General features: G+C 37.7%; 1 protein-coding gene across 6 annotated transcripts in view; it reads left to right on the top strand.

Annotated features, from left to right (window-relative positions):
• The window catches only part of KHDRBS2 (KH RNA binding domain containing, signal transduction associated 2), a 926,489-nt gene that overhangs the window by 620,603 nt on the left and 288,831 nt on the right, over positions 1–17,055 (top strand). For all 6 annotated transcript variants that reach the window (XR_011974335.1, XR_011974338.1, XR_011974337.1 and 3 more), the window contains one exon: positions 3,382–3,509. Coding sequence is in view for 2 of the 6 variants with exons in the window: in XM_072642542.1 (XP_072498643.1) it covers positions 3,382–3,509 (128 nt within the window). In the remaining 4 variants the exon portion in view is untranslated. The remainder of the gene's footprint in view (positions 1–3,381; positions 3,510–17,055) is intronic.

Raw genomic sequence — 17,055 nt, 5'->3', positions numbered from 1 at the left:
GGGCCCTCATTCAAGGTTGGGATGAGCACTGCATAATTTCCTATGATGGCTCAATTCTGGGTCCAGTTCATTGTGTATTTGCAGCATGTATCCACAATAAATTCATTATTAAATAAATATTTATTGAATACCTATTGAGTATGGCGTGAGTAAACTCTCTCAAGGAGAAAGGAAACTTTTAACATAAATAGTCTTTTATGGATCACAACTAGGAGCTTGCTCAACTTCCCAGAAGCCCTCAAAGATATATAACAATTTAGTCCATTTACTCAGTATGTTTTAATCCTTTGGCTTTGATGAAAGGAGAGAGTTCACAAAGTTATTTTTAAACTCGTGAATGTAGAACAAACAAATGATACCTTTTTACCAATTCAATTAGAAAATAATAATTATTTACTTCATTTATGTACTCTCTATATATTTCCTACAAAAATATTTCTATATGTGTTTCTGTATTTCTTAAGAAATATAGCTTAAAATATAAATTTTGACAGCTAAAACCTTGCAAGATATCTTGAAATTTGTGGGCTAGATTTCTTTTTTTAAGGATCATACCTTAAATCCAATTCCCTCATTTATTGACCACCAATGTGTCCCAGCCTAAACCTTACAGGGTCATCATTTAGGTTCTGATGTCTCAGTGTCTGAGTATAAATAGCACTTGTTTCTGCTTTTGCCAGAAACCCTCAGGATCTTCTTCCATCAGATTGGTTATTTTTTTGTTTTGTTTTTCTCAAAAATTTTTTTTTTGGCCTCATTTCTTACCTTGTCTTAATCATTGAATGAGCATGCAGTCAAACTGTGACCTACTGTAAAGACCTTAGTTTAAAAAGACCAAGGTCTCCCACTGCATCGAGGACCATCTCCAGTCATCCTGATCTATATCTTGCTATTGGACCCAGATGGCTCCAGAGGAGAAGGTGAGGCTGGTGACCTTGCACAACCTTCCTCGCTTAAATTCAAATCACTTGAAAGTCATGCATCATCTTCCTGATGTCATGGGTCTCTTCAACAAACAACAATAGTCCCCAGATCTTGGCACATAGTAGACACGTAATAAATGTTTATTAACTGACTATCTTCACAACAAACCTGGGGATTTGGTGCTATTATTAATTCCATTTCACAGTTGAGGAAATTTAAGCAGACAGACATTAAACAACTTATCCAGGGTCACATAACTAGTCTGTGTCTGACACTGTATTTGACCTTAAGTAATCCTGACTCCAGGTGCAACATTCTAACTTCCATTGCCACCCAGCTGTCTTGAATATGTACTGGAAAGTAATGATTATAGGGGGTTTGTTATAAACCCCAGATAAACCTGGTCCTGATTTGAATTCCTCTTATTATCTCCTTGGATGATCCTCAGCTTCCCTCAGTAAAGAAGCTTTGATGTTCTCTGATGCAGAAATCTTTCCAATACATGTTCTCTAATTAGTCAGTTTAGGGGTTTGTGGGTTTGAAATTTCATTTTTATGTTCAATCATTCCATTGTGATAGTTCTACCAACCTCCTACTCCTAACGGATTGATATAAATATTTTCCTTTTCTTTAGCAATTGCTGTTAAATTTGAAAACTAGAAGGTAAAAAGTGAATAATATTTGACTTGGTTAGAAATCCTAATTATCTTGTGTATGGGCCTACTGTCAGCCAACTGTGTAAGAGTCTGTTTTCATTATCATCAGATGCTACAGGAAGTAAACAGAAAACCAATGTTATTGCAATTCAAAAAAAGTAAAGACTGTGAAGCAAGACTATATTTTTATAAAAATTATTTATGGAAGGCAAGCTTAAGAAATCTGGTGACAAAACTCTGTTTTGAACCCCTTAACAAGCAGAAGAAAGAAAAATGTTAATATTTATATATGCATCTATCTACTCATAGTCCCTTACGCCATTCCTTTAGAGGAAATGAGTATAAACTTATAAGGGTTCCCAATATTCAAACACACACACGCACACACACACACACACACACACACACGAACACAATTTAAAATTTATAGATTTAGATCTAGAGGGATCTTAGAAGCCAATAAGTTAAATACCCTCATTTTACAGATGAGGAAATTGTCACACAACTAATAATTATCTAAGGCAAGATTAGAACTCAGATCTTTGAGTCCTCAAATCTAACATTGTAATATATCATTTTGTCTCTAAAATATTCTGAAATAAAAAGGAATATTTTATGCTAAAATTATGTTTCATGATACTGACAAAACTACAAATCTATAGTTATCAAGAATAACAGTGATATTGTCCAGGCGGGTTTTTTTTATATTTATTACTTACTTACTTTCTTTAATGAATAAAAGTAACTCAAACACTGTAGTCTATTGATTATGTTGTTTACAAATTTCTTAAAAACGAAGACACCAAGCACAATGAATATATAGTGAATAAGCCTATTTCCATTATGTAGCACTAATAATTTCTTCTGTTTCTTAAACCTTCTTTAGCTAGCAATGAATGGAGCTATGATAGTACAACCAGTCCTTTATACCAGGGCACCAAAATTGAGAGCATGAAATAAACAAACCAAAACAAAAAACAAAGAATTACTTTAAAATTTTGTTCAGTTATATAAATAACACAATATCTGACACACAGTCAGTACTTAATAGTTGAAATTTTGGGTTTTTTTTTTGTTTTGTTTCAGAATTTCTTGTGTTTTCCCTTTGCTGTCACTTTAACTATGTTGGTACCATAGGAAGTAGAGAGAAAAAATGTCTCTACCATTTGCTTGTAAGTGCTGTGCCATGGCATACCCTGTTTAAAAAAAATTCAATTTTTTTAGTTTTTTCAAATTTGGTATTTTTTATCTCATTTTTAAGATTTGTACTTTTAAATGAAGTTTATTAACTAAAATTTAATTATCCTGTAATAGTTGCTTTAGTTTAATTGATGGATAAAATATTCTTTATGATTCAATAAGTGTTTTCATTAATTAAAAAAAAAAGTAAAATCCCTTCAGTGCACTTTGTAATATATTTGCCTTTGCTTGCTATGTGAACATGGATAAATGACCTTCCTGAGCCTCAGTTTTCTCATTTATAAAATGAGTATAGTAATAGTTATGATTTCAAAAAAGATATCTGGAAGTCATCTAGTAGAAATCAGATTCAGAAACTGAACCCCAGAGAACTTAATTACCTTGCCCCATGTGTAGTAGTAAATGCCAGAGCCAGAATATATACCTAAATTCAGTGCTCTGTCCACTATACCATACCCCACAAAACTGTTATTATTACTGTAAGGTTCTATAGCATAAAAAAAGTTTAGGAAATGTACAAATTATTTCTATTATGATTTATGTTTTACATCTCTAAGACCTTCACACCAAATACTATTATTTTTGGCATTCTTTCTTTCAGGATTACAATGATGAAATTCGCCAGGAACAATTGCGTGAACTATCTTATTTGAATGGCTCAGAGGATTCAAGTCGTGGAAGAGGTATTAGAGGAAGAGGAATTCGAATACCTCCTACAGCTCCTTCAAGGTACGTTTGTTCATTCTGCAATCATAAGTGAATTTAAAGACTGACACGTACTATGTGACTCTGGACAAATCTCTAAGGCTAAAATTGCAGTCAGTGGTATAAATTTCAGAGAAGGTAGCAACCTGCATTAGCAGAAGGAGTTTCCTGACACAGGATTTCCCTGTATAAATGAACTCACGAATCTAATCTCAACCTCCCATCTATGCATGCAGAAATACTCCAATCTGTCTCAAGTTCAGGCTTCCCAATGGGAGCTAGAAAAAACGATTCAGAAGTAATATACCAAGGGCACACCTTGCACCTAGCAGGCCACATTTATTTCCATGAATTCAACACAATATGGAGGGGTGACAAAATATTTATTAAGTACATACTATGCATCAGAAAAAGGGCAACTAGGTGATGTAGTAGATAAAGCATTGGGCTTGGAAAGAGGAATACGCATCTTCCAGAGTTTAAATGTGGCCTCAGACACTTATTAGCTGTGTGACTCTGGGAAAGTCACTTAATCCTGTTTGCCTCAGTTTCCTTATCTGTGAAATGATCTGGAAAATGAAATGGTAAGTCACTCCAGTATCTTTCCCAAGAAAATCTCAAATGGGGTCATGATGAGTTGAACATGATTGAAAAGTGACTGAACAACAAATGAGCCAGGCACTGGGCTTAGCTCTGAGAATATAAAAACAAGCCTCTATGAACCTGCATTTTACTCACACATACTATGTATGCCCCCAAACTATGTGTGTCAATTCTGATGTTGGATTTTTGGACCTCTACTATTTACCTGGAATTTCAAACCAGGGATTCAAAGACAAATAGGAAGCAGTCCCTGCTATCAGGACCTTACATATGGGAACCTAAGTGGTGCAGTAGAGAGAGTGCCAGGCCAGGAGTCAGGAAGGTTTCCCTTCCTGAGTTCAAATCCAGTCTCAGACATTTATTAACTGCGAGACCCTGGTAAATTGCTTAACCCTATTTCCCTCAGTTCCTCATCTATAAAACAAACTAGAGAAGAAATGGCAAACCACTCCAGTATCTTTGCCAATAAAACCCCAAAAGAGATCATGAAGAGTTGGACATGACTGAAAAACTATTCAACATTCTACATATGCCAGACGCTGTTAAGAGTTTTGCAAACATCTCATTTAACCCTCACAATGATCCTGTATTACAGATGCTACTATGAGTCCCATTTTACAACTGAGGAAACTGAGAAAGACAAAGGCTAAGTGATTTGCCGAGTTCACACAGCTAATAAGTATCTGAGGCCAGATTCAAACTTAGTTTTTCCTTACTCAAGGCCTAGTACTCTATATAGTGCACCATATAGCTAGCAAGTATCATCACTGAAAATATGAGGAAAAAATTGTTATGCCATGCATTATTGTACTAGGAATGCCAGTAAAGATGTGGTAATAGGGAGAACGTTGAATTTACTTGTATCTGAAACTGTTACTGCATCCACATAGACTTAATAAATATATTGACAAGAAACATCAGAAAGCCAGAAGAAATGCTCTTGTCATACATTGTTGCTTAAACCCTTAGAAATTCAGATATATTTCACATGGTAAAGCTATCTGAAATCAAGTCAACATAATTGATATCATGCTACTGTTCTGGGTGGGGCGGGGGTATATTGGTGTTCAGGGAAGAGTAGTACCCCTGTTGTAAGAACTGCCAAGCCCTTTTCATTACTGCTTTCCACTTTTGGTGTCCATTTGTCACCCAGTTCTCACCTGTGACTTCAGAAGCTGTAGCATGCTTAGTGGCCACATCTCAATAAACCATTTCTGCAGATGTTCTAAACCAGCTTGAGGGGACCCAAGGGGCATTAAATCTGTTAGTGAGTTGGAGGTGTCTACCTCAAGCATGTAAAGACTTCTGCTGGTGGAATGAGTGGATGAAAATGCTTTGTTCCAATGGCCATGAAGACAGCTGAAGCTGGCATTGTGGAGTGCTTGGAGCTTGATTAGGCATTAAAGAGGTCAAGGTCATCCACTGTATCCTGGGACATTGCCAGTAATCTTGACTTTTGTCTTGCCACTGGACTCCAATGACTTGAAGAGCAAGTGAGGCTAACAACTTCACACAGCTCTGCATCATTTCAATCCAATATAGGCATGAGTCAAAAAACATCACTCATACTATTTTAAAATTTTTCCTTACCTCAAAGTCCTATGGTGTTAGAAAAATAACAAAGCAGCAGATGTGGATACACTGAGAGCTCAAGTTGTTACCTTGAACATGGGTGGTACAGGTCATAAGTAATAATTATCTTCTCACTGGACTGAAGTATTAGTGAGATTCGACAGCATCCTGGGTATCTGAACAACCTTTTTGAAGGACCATACTGCTCACCTCCTAGCATGAGGAAGGGGCTAAAAACATTCCCTAAAATTTGTCTACTTCACCCAACCTAACCCTCGCTCACTTACTGAGGCAGGTGTTTCAACTACTCTGCAGTTGAAACACAAAAAAATGAACAAAAGCAGCACTGTCTTTCATTTACCTAAATACAATAAAACTCCATGGATTCATGCTCACAGAAAATATTAGCATTTAATAGACTATGTCACTGAAAAGAGAAAAGACAGACAGGATGTGAGAATAACAAAAATGATGTGTGGCACAGAGTGCTGGACCAATCATAGGCTTATCCCCTCTAAGCTAAATATTAACATTCAATAAAAGTGTTGAATCCCATCCCATCCCAAGGCAAGATGACTACTAGAAGATAATGTCAACTTATTAGAGTGCTTCTCCCTGCATCAACAGTTTCTTGCTAACTTGGAGGGAAAACTGAGCCAACGTACAGTTGGCAACAGTGGAGCAGAAAAGGAGTAGGTGACTGTCAGAGATTTGGTATACATCATTGTATTTACTCATCTGGGCCAGTACATTCAAAAACATCAAACTGATTTGACAAAAATGATGGGTGAAATTCAGAAGCTGCTAAAAGAAAAACAAGAATTCCACCGGACTTACCAAGCAGGATGGTTTATCTGTCTCTAAGAAGTCACCATTTAACTCCATCAAAAGTGAAGGGAAAGTTAAGCTTGGAGTGATGTAGGATTCTCGGCTCAGTAAAAAGGCAGATGAAATTCAGTTTTATGTTGATAGTAACAATCCAAAGCACTTTTTACTGCTCTGAATGTATACTGCATCTCAACTACTCAACACTCATGGGAGCCACACATTGATTAGTAATAAAGGTATGCTCCTGGAAAGATGACCTGAATGCCTTCATAGCATTCTCAAAAAACACAATGGTGAAGTCACTAACCACATACCTCAAGTTGGAGTCAGTTCCTTTCTAGGTGAACTTCCAACTGAAAAAGAGGTTTTGAATACCATTAAGTTCATCTTGTGTGGAAAAGTACCTGTTGCTGATTCTATTCTGGCTGAAATTTACAAGGCAAGGGATTCACTGCTCATATAAAAGCTAACTGAAATCTTCTGTGTTATATGGCAAGAGGAGGTTATCCCCCAGGAGTTGAAGGATGCCTTCATTGTCCATCTCTATAACAGAAATAGAAATAGTTTGTCCATTAAAAATCAGTCAAAGGGACTCTCTCTTTTAGTCATTGCTGGCAAGATTCTTGCCAGAGTCTTTTTAACAGGCTAATTCTTCACCTGGAAGATGGTCATCTACCCAAGAGCCAGTGTGGATTCAGAAAGGGTTAAGGAACAATCAATGTGGTATTTGCTGCCTGACAACTCCAGGAAAAATGCCAGGAACAGAGGAGAGCTCTGTATGCAGTGTATTTCAATCTGATCAAGGCCTTTGATACAGTCAGTTATGAAGGCTTGGGGAAAATCATGGTAAAATTTGGTGTCCCAGAGAAGTTCATCAATGTTGTACACCAGTTCCAACACAGTGTGATTGCATAGGTTCTGAATAATGGACAGTGCTCCTGCACTTTCCCAGTCATCAATGGAATGAAGCAGGGATGTGAGATTACTTCCATACTTTTTAGCATGGTGTTTTCAGTGATGTCAGACACTTTGAAGGAAGACAAAAATGGTATCAAGGTCAGTTACCAGAATGACAGTAAATTATTTAACTTCAAAAGGCTACAAGCCAAGATAAAGATGGAGGAAGAGGTGGTGAATGACTTTTTGTTTGCAAATGACTGCGCACTTAGTGCAGCCTCTGAGTATGCATTAATTCTCTACCACTTGTGCTAATTTTGGACTGACAATCAATACCAATTAAACAGAAGTTCTCTACCAGCCAGCACTACACCACCCATATATGGATCTATCACTTACAGCAAATAGAAAAATTTTGAATGCTGTGAATAAGTTCACTTAGCTTGGCAGTATACTTTCCAGGATTGTATACATAGATGATGAGGTTGATGCATGCATTGCCAGAGCTAGCTCAGTGTTTGGAAGGCTCCAAAAGAAAGTGTGAGAGAGTAGAGGTATTAGACTGCCTATCATTGTACGGATCTCCTTGCTGTTTGCCTGTGAAAAGTGCCATGCCAGGAAGCTGAATTGCTTCCATTTGAATTGTCTTAGAAACTGTCTTAGGTACGAGACACTGAGGTCCTTCCTTGAGCTGAATTCAAAGCATTAAACTCTACTGCAGAAAGTGGAATTCTGATGGGCTGGCCATATGACTTGCATGCCAAATGTATATTTGCCTAAAAAAAAATATTTTTCACAGAGCTCACATAAAGCAAACATTCACATGGAGGTCAGAAGCAGAGATAAAAGGGCACTCTCAAGGTCTCTCTGAAGAGCTTTGGAATCAATTGTGAGACATGGGAGTCACTGGCACAGGACCAACTAGCAAGGCATGCTCACATCAAAGAAAGTGCTGTGCTCTACAAGCTAAGTAGAATTGCACTAGCTGAAAAGAAACATAAGATAAGCATATTTAGAGACATTTCCACTCCCGATGTTCAAACGGATTTTTTGTGCCTGACTTGTGGTAGAGTCTTCTGAACTTGTATTGGTCTGATCAGCAACAATTAGGCACACTATATCTTCACCTCAACAAAGTGATGTCATTCTATCCCCAAGCATGAAGGACAACAATCAATTGTGCTTGGATAGGAGAATCTCTCGGTGTCAAGTGTGGTTTGTGGGGGTGAAGATTTTCAAAAGAAATCACTGGTTTTCAGGTAATCATATGTCTGTTCACAGACAACATTCTGAGAAATGCGATTCAGTTATTGTCTACACAACTTCGGCAGATGGCCTTGAAATCCATAAAGATTCAGATATGGCAAATTATTTTCTATATTATGTGGAAACATTTCTCCAAAATATATTGATACAATAAGCAGGCTCAACCCAATATTTGAATTTTCTTCAAGGATATTTTTACTTAACTCTTAACAGTCTGCATCATTTCCCTATAATAGTCTAAATTTCTAGTTTAAACATCATTTAAATACGAGGAAATATGAGGGCAAGATTTGACTCTATGTGACTGTGGCAACTTAGAGTTGACAAAAGCAAAGTTTTCCTGAAATAATCAGGGTTTCAATTTTGCATTTCAGCTGACTAAAGAAAAACACAAAAATGAAACACAGTAGCTGTTCTTACTGTGCAGGAGTACAGATCCATTAATGACTCAGTGGCAACTGTAGCATGGGGAAAGTGCATTAGATATAACATCAGAAAACCTGGAAGAATTTCCATGCTCTGCTACTTATTCATTTTATAGCCATGACTATGACATTTCACCTGGTTGGAGATTGTTTTCTTCATCTGCAAAATGGAACCAATTTCATAGGATTATTGTGAGGAAAATCTATTGTAAGCCCTGAAACATTACATGAATTTGAACAGTTCTGGAGAGTGGGGAGTATATGCCCATTGTTTGGAAAAAAGAGTGAACAAATTGTGGTACAGGGGTTTAACGGAAAAACCACAGAACTATAGGAAATGGTGAATAAGAAAAATATACATATGAGAAGTCATACGAACTGATATAAAATGAAGCTTATGTAAGAAGGAAAATAATATTACATGGTTTACATAAATTAAATGAAAATAATGACAATAATAACAAAAATTGAAACTGAATACTGTGCCATTTTTATGACTGTTTGGCCTTAAAGAAGAGATATAAGAAGTTAAAGTCCCTTCAACCTCTTCAGAGGTAGTAGACTATAGGTGTGGAACAATGCAAGACCTATCAGAAATGGCTGATGTGTTAGTTTCACTTAATTTGTTTTGTTATCTAGGATGGTTCTCAGAGTGGGAGAGAAGGTGAATTATATGGAAAATGAAGGAAGTGAAAAAACAAAAGTAATCAGTCCTTCTCTCTCCTCCAGAGAATATGAGTAATTAACGTGGAGAGAAGAACTTACTTTAGGAGTATCTAAGTATGCAGTTTTACTGTGGATCCCTTCATATCAACTTTTATTAAGTACCTACTTAGGGGCAGTCTCTGATCTCAAGGAGTTTACAATTGTAAATGCAAGCACCCCGACATACATAGGAAGGCTTGTTATCACAGGTTCTTTGATCTGTTTTTCTAAAAGGAAAGGCAACTTTTGAGGGGGTCAGTAATCTCTTTTAATCAAGCACATATATCATTCACTTAGTCCAGGGGGAAAAGTCAGCACCCTGAACTTCAGAGAAAATACAGAGAAATACAGGTAGACAGATATGGCTTCCAACTGTTTGACATAAGCAATATATACATCATAAATCAACAAAGCGATCCAACTAACTGACCATTACATGCATACGTAATTACCAGAGAGATAAGCATCAACATATGGGTTTTCAAAGCAGAGGCTCCTTAGTGTCTTCCCAGAGTCCCATCTGGCCACACAAACACTTCCAAAGAATAAGCCCCAAAGTAAAATCTCACCTCAGATCCTTTATACACTTTTTAGAACCAGAGAGCATCACAACTCTTGAGAACCAGTGCCTCATTAGAAAATTAACAAAAGATGTGGGCCTTCCTACAGATCTTCCCAGGCCCATTAATGGTTGGAGAAGATCTTCCTGTTAGAAGCAAAATTATATTAACAATTAGCAAAAATGTATTATCAATACAACAATCTGATGGAGGAAGACAAAATTCAGGAGGAGACTGAATTTGAAGAGGGGTGTGTAGAAGAGAACACGGTGAAGTAGCCCAGAGAAATCCCAACTGGGCTCTCTCAAGTTAGAGATTTGGAATTCATAATCCCACCCTCCAATCAGAGAAGCAGAAGGTAATAAAGCAGATCTTACTGGATGATGAGGTTATCCCAATACTGAACTTTCTGAGGCAGTATGAGGGTCAGCCAGGGAAGTCTCAAAGTAGTGTGGTCAGGTGAAAAATGAGGAAGTCATATGAAGTCATGTGAATAACTGGTAAATTCTGAGAGACAGCATAACCCTTAACAACGAAAGGAAGAGAGTAAGCCCAACTACAATGCTGTTTTTGTTTTTGTTGTTTCGTTTTTTTCTGAAATGGATGGCTTTATATTTGGGTGACTATAAAGAAGATCATTGTCCAGAGTTTTGACTTCTATACTTTATTGCTTAGAAATAGAACTTGAATTTTTTTTCAATACTGTACTTTTCTGGCTCATTGAAAATGTTAAATTGTCATATGAATGCATATTGCTAGGTTACTGATGCTCTTTATTGTAAATAGCAAGGACAAATTAGAGTGAATTGCATAACTACTTTGATATGAATGAATTTATTCTTTTTTAATCTGAAATAATACTAAAGTTTAGTGAGTAATATCTCATTGAAGTGTTTTTTATTTATTTTTTATTTAACTTTTAACATTCATTTTAACAAAATTTTGGGTTCCAAATTTTCTCCCCATTTGTCCCCTCCTCCCACCCCAAAACACCGAGCATTCTAATTGCCCCTATCACCAATCTGCCCTCTCTTCTATCATCCGTTTCTGCCCTTGTCTCCATCTTCTCTTTTATCTTGTAGGGCCAAATAACTTTCTATACTGCTTTACCTGTATTTCTTGTTTCCTAGTAGCAAGAACAGTACTCAACAGTTGTTCCTAAAACTTTGAGTTCCAACTTCTCTTCCTTCCTCCCTCTCCAGCCCTCCCCTTTGGAAGGCAAGCAATTCAATATAGGCCAAATCTGTGCAGTTTTGCAAATGACTTCCATAATAGTCATGTTGTGTAAGACTAACTATATTTCCCTCCATCCTATCCTGTCCCCCATTACATCTATTCTCTCTTTTGATCCTGTCCCTCTCCATGAATGTCGACCTCAAATTGCTCCCTCCTCCCATGCCCTCCCTTCCATCATCCCCCCCACCCTGCTTATCCCCTCATCCCCCACTTTCCTGTATTATAAGATAAGTTTCCATACCAAAATGAGTGTGCATTTTATTCCTCCCTTTAGTGGAATGTGATGAGAGTAAACTTCATGTTTTTCTCTCACCTCCCCTCTTTTTCCCTCCACTAAAAAAGTCTTTTGCTTGCCTCTTTTATGAGAGATAATTTGCCCCATTCCATTTCTCACTTTTACCTCCCAGTATATTTCTTTCTCACTGCTTGATTTCATTTTTTTAAGATATGATCCAATCCTCTTCAATTCACTCTATGCACTCTTATCTCTATGTGTGTGTGCGTGTGAGTGTGCGTGTGTGTGTGTGTAATCCTACCCAGTACCCAGATACTGAAAAGTTTCAAGAGTTCCAAATATTGTCTTTCCATGTAGGAATGTAAACAGTTCAACTTTAGTAAGTCCCTTATGACTTCTCTTTGTTGTTTACCTTTTCATGCTTCCCTTCATTCTTGTGTTTGAAAGTCAAATTTTCCTTTCAGCTCTGGTCTTTTCATCAAGAATGCTTGAAAGTCATCTATTTCACTAAAAGACTAATTTTTCCCCTGAAGTATTATACTCAGTTTTGCTGGGTAGGTGATTCTTGGTTTTAGTCCTAGTTCCTCTGACTTCTAGAATATCCTATTCCACGCCCTTTGATCCCTTAATGTAGAAGCTGCTAGATCTTGGTTATCCTGATTATATTTCCACAATACTTGAATTGTTTCTTTCTAGCTGCTTGCAATATTTTCTCCTTGACCTGGGAACTCTGGAATTTGGCCACAATGTTCCTAGGAGTTTCTCTTTTTGGATCTCTTTCAGGCGGTGATCTGTGGATTCCTTGAATACTTATTTTGCCCCTGGTTCTAAAATCTCAGGGCAGTTTTCCTTGATAATTTCATGAAAGATGATGTCTAGGCTCTTTTTTTGATCATGGCTTTCAGGTAGGCCTATAATTTTTAAACTGTCTCTCCTGGATCTATTTTCCAGGTCAGTTGTTTTTCCAATGAGATATTTCACATTATCTTCCATTTTTTCATTCTTTTGATTTTGTTTTGTGATTTCTTGGTTTCTCATAAAGTCATTGGCCTCTATCTATTCCATTCTAATTTTGAAAAAACTATTTTCTTCAGTGAGCTTTTGAACCTCCTTTTCCATTTGGCTAATTCTGCTTTTGAAAACATTCTTTTCCTGATTGGCTTTTTGAACCTCTTTTGTCAGTTGACTTAGCCTATTTTTCAAGGTGTTATTTTCTTCAGCATTTTTTTGGGTCTACTTTAGCAGGGTGTGGACCTGCTTTTCATGCTTTACTTGCATGTCTCTCATTTCTCTTCCCAGTTTTTCCTCCACCTCTCTAACTTGTTTTTCAAAATCCTTTTTGAGTTCTTCCATGGCCTGAGCCCATTGGGTGGGCTGGGATACAGAAGCCTTGACTGCTGTGTCTTTGCCTGATGTTAAGCATTGTTCTTCCTCATCAGAAAGGAAGGGAGGAAATACCTGTTCACCAAGAAAGTAACCTTCTATAGTCTTATTTTTTTTCCCCTCTTCTGGGCATTTTCCCAGCCTGTGACTTGACATCTGAGTATTCTCTTCACATCCACTTTGCCTCCAGATCTGCCCAGCCAGCGCTTGGGATCTGAGATTCAAATGCTGCTTCCCAGCTTCAGGGCTTTGGGCGGGGGCAGGGCTGCTATTCAGTGTGAGATTAAGTTCAAGTGCTTAGGTGGGGGCAGGGCCACCTCACAGGGCTCATTTCCTTCAGGGACTTTATTCGAGGACCTCCAACAATGGATCTGGGCTCCTGCCTCCTTGGGGAGCCCTGGTCTGCTCCTACCTCAGCTGCTGCTTCCCGAGGGGGCCTGAGTTATGGGGGGACCCCACTCCCCTCTCGGCAAGCAGAGAAGACCCTCTCACCCACCTTTGGGGCCCATGAGTGGAGGGACCTGCGCAGCTACTGGAGATTCTGTCCCTGAAGCCTGCTCGGATCCACTCCTCTCAGTGCTGTGTGGCCAAGGCAGGGCTGGGCTCGGCTCTGGGTCCGGGGTGCAAGGGACCTTTTGTGAGAGGTTTTCAGGGCTCTCTGGAACAGAAATCTCCTCCACTCTGTTGTTCTGTGGCTTCTGCTGCTCCAGAATTTGTTGGGAGTTCTTTTTTACAGATATTTTATGGGCTGTGGGTTTGGAGCTAGCGTATGTGTGTCTTTCTACTCCACCATCTTGGCTCTGCCCCCCTCATTGAAGTTTTAATTTTAAAATATTTTCCTCAGCAATAATTTATTTGCAAGTGTTTTTGTTTGTTTGTTTGTTTGCTTGTCTGTCACATAATTGTATGGCATCAGTGCATGTGCCAACAAGAAAAGGGACTTTAAGTTAAATATTTTGAAGAAAGTTTCATTAGAGAAAAGGAAGATAATGTATTAACATTTTGCAAAAATTAACTTAGAGTGTTCCAGGGTCCCCAAGAATTCCACAACATCTATTTTCCAAGTTAATTTTCAATCCTTATGTAAGGAGCAATTTTGCAGGAAGTCCTCATTGCACACTTAAAATGAAGCGTGGTGTGCCACATGTGTGTATTGGAAGGTATCTTTGTTCTTCCCTGGTTTTGGTGCCTTACTGTCCTCTTTCATCAACTGATGTTCTTTCCTAGCAAATATATCTTAGAAATGAATATTAAAGATTCATTTTTGAACTTCCAGTGCCAAGATAGTAGAGTGAAGAAGGAACCCTCTGAAGCCCTCCCAAAGAAAACCACCTCAAAGTTGATTTAGGACCAGGAAAACAACTTACTAGCCTGGCAGGAAAAGGCTGTTTCTCTGGAAAAGGAGGGGAACCCACTCCAAAAGCCTCAGCAGGGGCCACACCCAGCCTCACAGAAGGGGTCCTGCAACAAGAATCCAAACCTGTGGCAATCCACCCTCTTGCAAACCAGCAACCACCTAAGCAAATGAACAGTCTGTACAACACAGCAAGGCCCTATCCCACCCATTTCACCCCCAGCATAAACTACCCACAAAGCCTTGACCTCATTGCTGACCAGTAGCAAAACCCCACCTCAGGGCTGGCCAAGAATGAGGTCCTGCACCAGGGGCCTACCAGTAGAGAGCTCTGTTTCCATAGCAACAGGGCCCAAACACTAGGACAGATCTGCACCAAGATTTCTGCCCCAGGGTCACTAGGGGAGAGTCCCTATTTCCATAGCAATGGAGCAGCAGGGCCCCACCCCTGGGATAGACCAGCTCCAAGATCCCTCCTCCAGGAGCAGCCACCAGAAAGACTGTTACAATAACAATCCTGAAGATAGACCTCACTCCAGGGCAGGACAGCAGCGTAACCAAATACTCAGGGTGAGCCAAGTAGGAGGTCCCACACCCTGGTATAAACAAGAAGGGTAGCCTACCCTGCAGTGGAAGCGAACAGCTAAGTCCTAAGACCCAGTGAAAGTCAGTAAAACCCTGAACCCCAGAACAAAAACCTTGGGACAGTGCAGGACAAAGGCCAACTCTCTCATAAAAACACTGTCACGCAACAAAAAAAAGAACTTCACTATAGAAAGTTACTGTAGTGACAGGGAGATTCAAAGAGTAAACTTAGAAGAGGACAATAGTGTCAAAATAGCTACAAGTGAAGCCTCAAAGAAAAATGTAATTTGTTCTCTGGACCAAAAAGAGTTCCTGGGAGAACTTTAAAAAGTATTTTTTTAAAAATATACTTAGAGAAGTGGAAGAAAAATTGAGAAAAGAAATGAGAGTATTGTCAAAATCATGAGAAAAAGAGTCAATAGCATGGGAAAAGATATATGAAAATTTACTGAAGAAAATAAGACCATAAAAAATAAAATTGGCCAAATGGAAAAGGATGTGCAAAAATCTCACTGAAGAAAATAATTCCTTAAAAATTATAATTGAGCAAGTGAAAACTAATGATTCTGTTAGACATCAAGATATGGTAAAACAAAATTAAAAAATAAAAAATGAGGAAGAGAATGTGAAATTTCTCATTAGTAAAATAAATGACCAGAAAATTGATGCAGGAGAGACAATGTAAGAACTGTTGTACTACCTTAAAGTTTTGATTTAAAAAATAGCCTGTACAACATAGAGCTTCTCTTAAAATGATAAGCAATATTTCTGTAAAACCATCAGCAAGTATTATCTGTAAATGGGGCTAAGATAGAAGCTTTCCTGATGCCATCAGGGGTGAAGTAAGGATGCCCATTATTCCCCTCTGTTATAAATTATCAACATTTCTTCATATTACCCACAAAGACCAGTAGCAAGACATAGAAAGAGAAATTCCATTTAAAATAACTGTAGATAGTATAAAATACTCGGGAGACTACCCACAAAGACAAACTCAGGAATTATATGAACAAAACTCAAAAACACTTTTCACACAAATAAAATCAGATCTAAATAATTGGGAAAATAGTAGTTGCTCATGATTAGTCTGAGCCAATATGACAAAAATGACAATTCTACCTAAATTTATTTATTCGGTGCCATAGCAATCAAATTATCAAAAAAAATTACTTTATAGAGCTAAAAAATAATGACAAAATTCATCTGGAAGAACAAAAGCTCAGGGATATCAAGGAAATCAATAAAAAAAATTCCAAAGAATTAGCCTAGTATTAGACTAATTAGAATTAGAAGTAGTCTAGCTATACCAGATTTCAGACTGTATTACAAAAGAGTAATTAGCAAAACAATCTGCTGTTGGCTAAGAAATAGAGTGAAGGATCAGTGGAATAGATCAAGTACAAATTACATTATAGTAGATACATATCAATCTAGTTAGTATATGATAAACCCAAATAAACAACCTTTCAGAACAAAAACACATTGTTTCAAAAAAAAAAAAACTGCTGAGAAAACTAGAAAACCATATGGCAGAAACTAGGTATAGACCAACATCTCACACTGTACGCCAAGATGAGGTCAAAATGGATACATGATTTGCACATAAAGGATGATACCATAATCAAATTAAGAGATTTATGTATAAGGAATTTATATATAAGGGAAGAATTTAGAATGAAAGAAGGTATAGAGAGCATTACAAAACGTAAAATAAATAATTTTGATTATAAAAAATTTAAAAGATTTTCCACAAACAAAACCAATGCAACCAAAATTATTAGGAAAGCAGAAAACTGGGGCAGGAGGGTATTAAGTATCTCTGATAAAGGCCTAATTTCTTAAATATATAACACACTGGGTCAAATTTATAAAAATACAAGGCATTCCTCAATTGATAAATGGTCAAAGGATATGAACAGGT

The sequence above is a fragment of the Notamacropus eugenii genome, chromosome 2, assembly GCF_028372415.1.
Source record: "Notamacropus eugenii isolate mMacEug1 chromosome 2, mMacEug1.pri_v2, whole genome shotgun sequence".
NCBI classification, from domain to species: Eukaryota; Metazoa; Chordata; class Mammalia; order Diprotodontia; family Macropodidae; genus Notamacropus; species Notamacropus eugenii.
Note: the sequence above shows the minus strand (reverse complement) of the source record. Positions and strands in the feature narration are given on the sequence as shown.